Genomic DNA, 2,500 nt, shown 5'->3' on the forward strand with positions numbered 1-2,500 from the left:
AATAATAATAATAATAATAATAATAATAAAATTTAGTGGAAAAGTTCTAGCTCTGCGCTGTTCAATACTGTAGCCGCTAGCCACATGGGGCTACTGAGCACTTGGCACGTGGTGAGGCCGAATTAAGATGTGCTGTCAGTGTATGATACACACTGGATTTCTCGTTAATACTTTTATATTGATTACATGTTGAAATATTTTCGACACATTGCATATCGATTATAAAAATTAATTTTCATCTCTTTTTACTTTTTTTCCAATTGTGGCTACTAGAATATTTAGAATTATGCTTATGGCTCCCGTTGTATTTCTATTGGACAGCGCTGATCTAGAATAGCTGCTGAGAGTACAATTTAAAATCTTCTGTGTCTTGGGGGATCTTGTCACGTAGTGACAGTTGTAAGGAAAGAAAAATGCGATACTGATATCAAGTTAATTGCCAAATAAAATAGATCTCTTAAAAATGTAAATCTTAAAGAATATTTTTAAATGACAATCCTAAGTCTTTGGCTTAAAGTATTTGAAACGTACAGTCTAATAAGGGTTTGCTTTTTTGCTGTCTTTTCTTATTTTTAGGGCAAATGAAAGAAATAGTTATATAATAAGTGAGATCGCTGGGTTTATAGTCTGCCCACTGCCCCTTTCCTCAAGTGATTTGACTTTTCTGTTTGCTTTGCTTTTACTTTCAGTCACCCACCCCCGCCCCGCCCCCAACTTTAGGTGAAGTCTGTGACTTTCACAGTAAAACAGTAGTGTTTTGTCTTTCTTTCCTTAAATATCTTGTGCCTTCCCTCCCCCATTCCTTCTTTCTCCCTCCCTTTCTCTTCCTTCTCCTCCTCCTCCTCCTCCTCCTCTTCTTCTTCTTCTTCTTCCCTCCTCCTCCTTCTTCTTCCTCTCTCTCTCTCTCTTTCTCTCTCTCTCTCTCCCTCTCTCTCTCTCCCTCTCCTTCCCTCCCTCTCCACCTCCTCTCTCTATCTTCTCTCTGTTTTCAGGTTTGCAGCCTCAGGACAAAAGCAAGGATGTGTACTGGTTTTAGACCGCCCACCTTCTTCCCTGTAGGTCTCTGCATAGTGCAATTGATGGCACTCAGAGCTGAAATGGAGTGGGTTTGTAACAGCTTCTGATCTTGGTTTGCAGCTCGTCGTTATTCCCTCTGTGGTGCATCCCTCCTGAGCTGATCTGCTGACCCAGGGTTTCCCCTTCCCCTTCCCTTCTGACCAGACTTGGAGGCTCAGCATCTGTGCCTCTCACTCCGTGGATGAGGACATGGGGGAAGGCAGAGACTTCAGACTTCTCAGTGTATTGGGAAAACCAAAAACCACAATTACAGAAATTCATCTAAAAATAAGTCCTGCTGCTGAAAGAGCAAATCCAAAGACTCCGAGTTATGTTTAATGACTTTTGGCCGAATCACTGGAAATATCTGTGGTGAGATTGCTGAGTCAGGTGATATGATATCATAAGCTTTCTTGGAAAGGGGGAAAGAAAATGAAACTTTTTGGTGTGAATATTTTTTATGCTGATGTGAATTATTTGGTTAGGTAGTGTGATTATAGCACTACTACTGTCAGATTTTAAATTGTATGTGTACTTGCATTTAAGACTGTGGTAGAGAAGTAAAGAGAAGTCAATTCCTTCTTCCTCACCTCTCAGCCTCCAGATCCCTTCCTGCCCATCCCTTCCCTACAATGCCCACTCCAGACGCAAAGATACATTTTTTTCCTTTGGACTGTGAACATGGAAGCCTCAGCCTGAATGTGAGTGGCAAGTGGCTTATCTGGAACCACCTGCCCAAGTCTTACTAAAATGCAGCTGTTGTTAGACAACTGTTTAAAACTCCAGAAATACATCACCCAAGGTGGCACTTCTCAGTATTTGGCAGAACAATTGCAATTGCACTGGATATATTTTTTATATATATATATATATGTATGCATATATATCATGTTTTTTACAAGGAACATTTTACGATGAAAGAAGAAACGCTTCTCTGCCTTCTCTCCCACGAATTCTGTCCCTGTATCCTCTGGATGTAAAAAGCAAGGAAAGACCCCAACTGTCTCCATGGAGAAGAACTAGGAATCACCACAAGGGGAAGAAATGTACAAGAAGTCTCCATTACCTCGAATTTTTTTCTCAGCCTCTCTGGTTGCGATTTGGTCACTTTAGTGTTGGGGCAGGGGAAAGGGTCTGTGCGTGGGCAAAGCTGAAGGTGATAAGGAAGAAGAGATGAACATTAAAGATGTCTATTTACTATGAGTTCACTGTGTTGTTTCATAAAAAGAAAATAAATAACTTAGTTTTTTTCTAGTAGAATAAAATAACACAGTAGTATGATTTGATGTCAGTAGTATTACATATGTATAGATATAGATAGATGTAGATAGACAGATCTTTACGTGTTTCCATCGTGTTTGCTGTGCTATGAATATGTTAGCTGTTCCCATCTCACATCAACCTTGGAGAATGAGAAGTTAGGTACCCCTGTCTGTTTTACAGA

The 2,500-nt window shown here is 40.1% G+C and overlaps 1 protein-coding gene across 1 annotated transcript in view; it reads left to right on the forward strand.

Moving 5' to 3' along the window:
* The window catches only part of VGLL2 (vestigial-like family member 2), a 7,925-nt gene extending 5,666 nt beyond the window's left edge, over positions 1-2,259 (forward strand). The window contains exon 3 of the mRNA XM_012002346.1: positions 1,138-2,259. Within this exon, the coding sequence (XP_011857736.1) occupies positions 1,138-1,178 (41 nt within the window). The 3' untranslated portion in view covers positions 1,179-2,259. The remainder of the gene's footprint in view (positions 1-1,137) is intronic.
* The last annotated feature ends 241 nt before the right edge of the window (positions 2,260-2,500 follow it).

This window comes from Mandrillus leucophaeus, unplaced genomic scaffold, assembly GCF_000951045.1.
Source record: "Mandrillus leucophaeus isolate KB7577 unplaced genomic scaffold, Mleu.le_1.0 Scaffold683, whole genome shotgun sequence".
Classification (NCBI taxonomy): Eukaryota; Metazoa; Chordata; class Mammalia; order Primates; family Cercopithecidae; genus Mandrillus; species Mandrillus leucophaeus.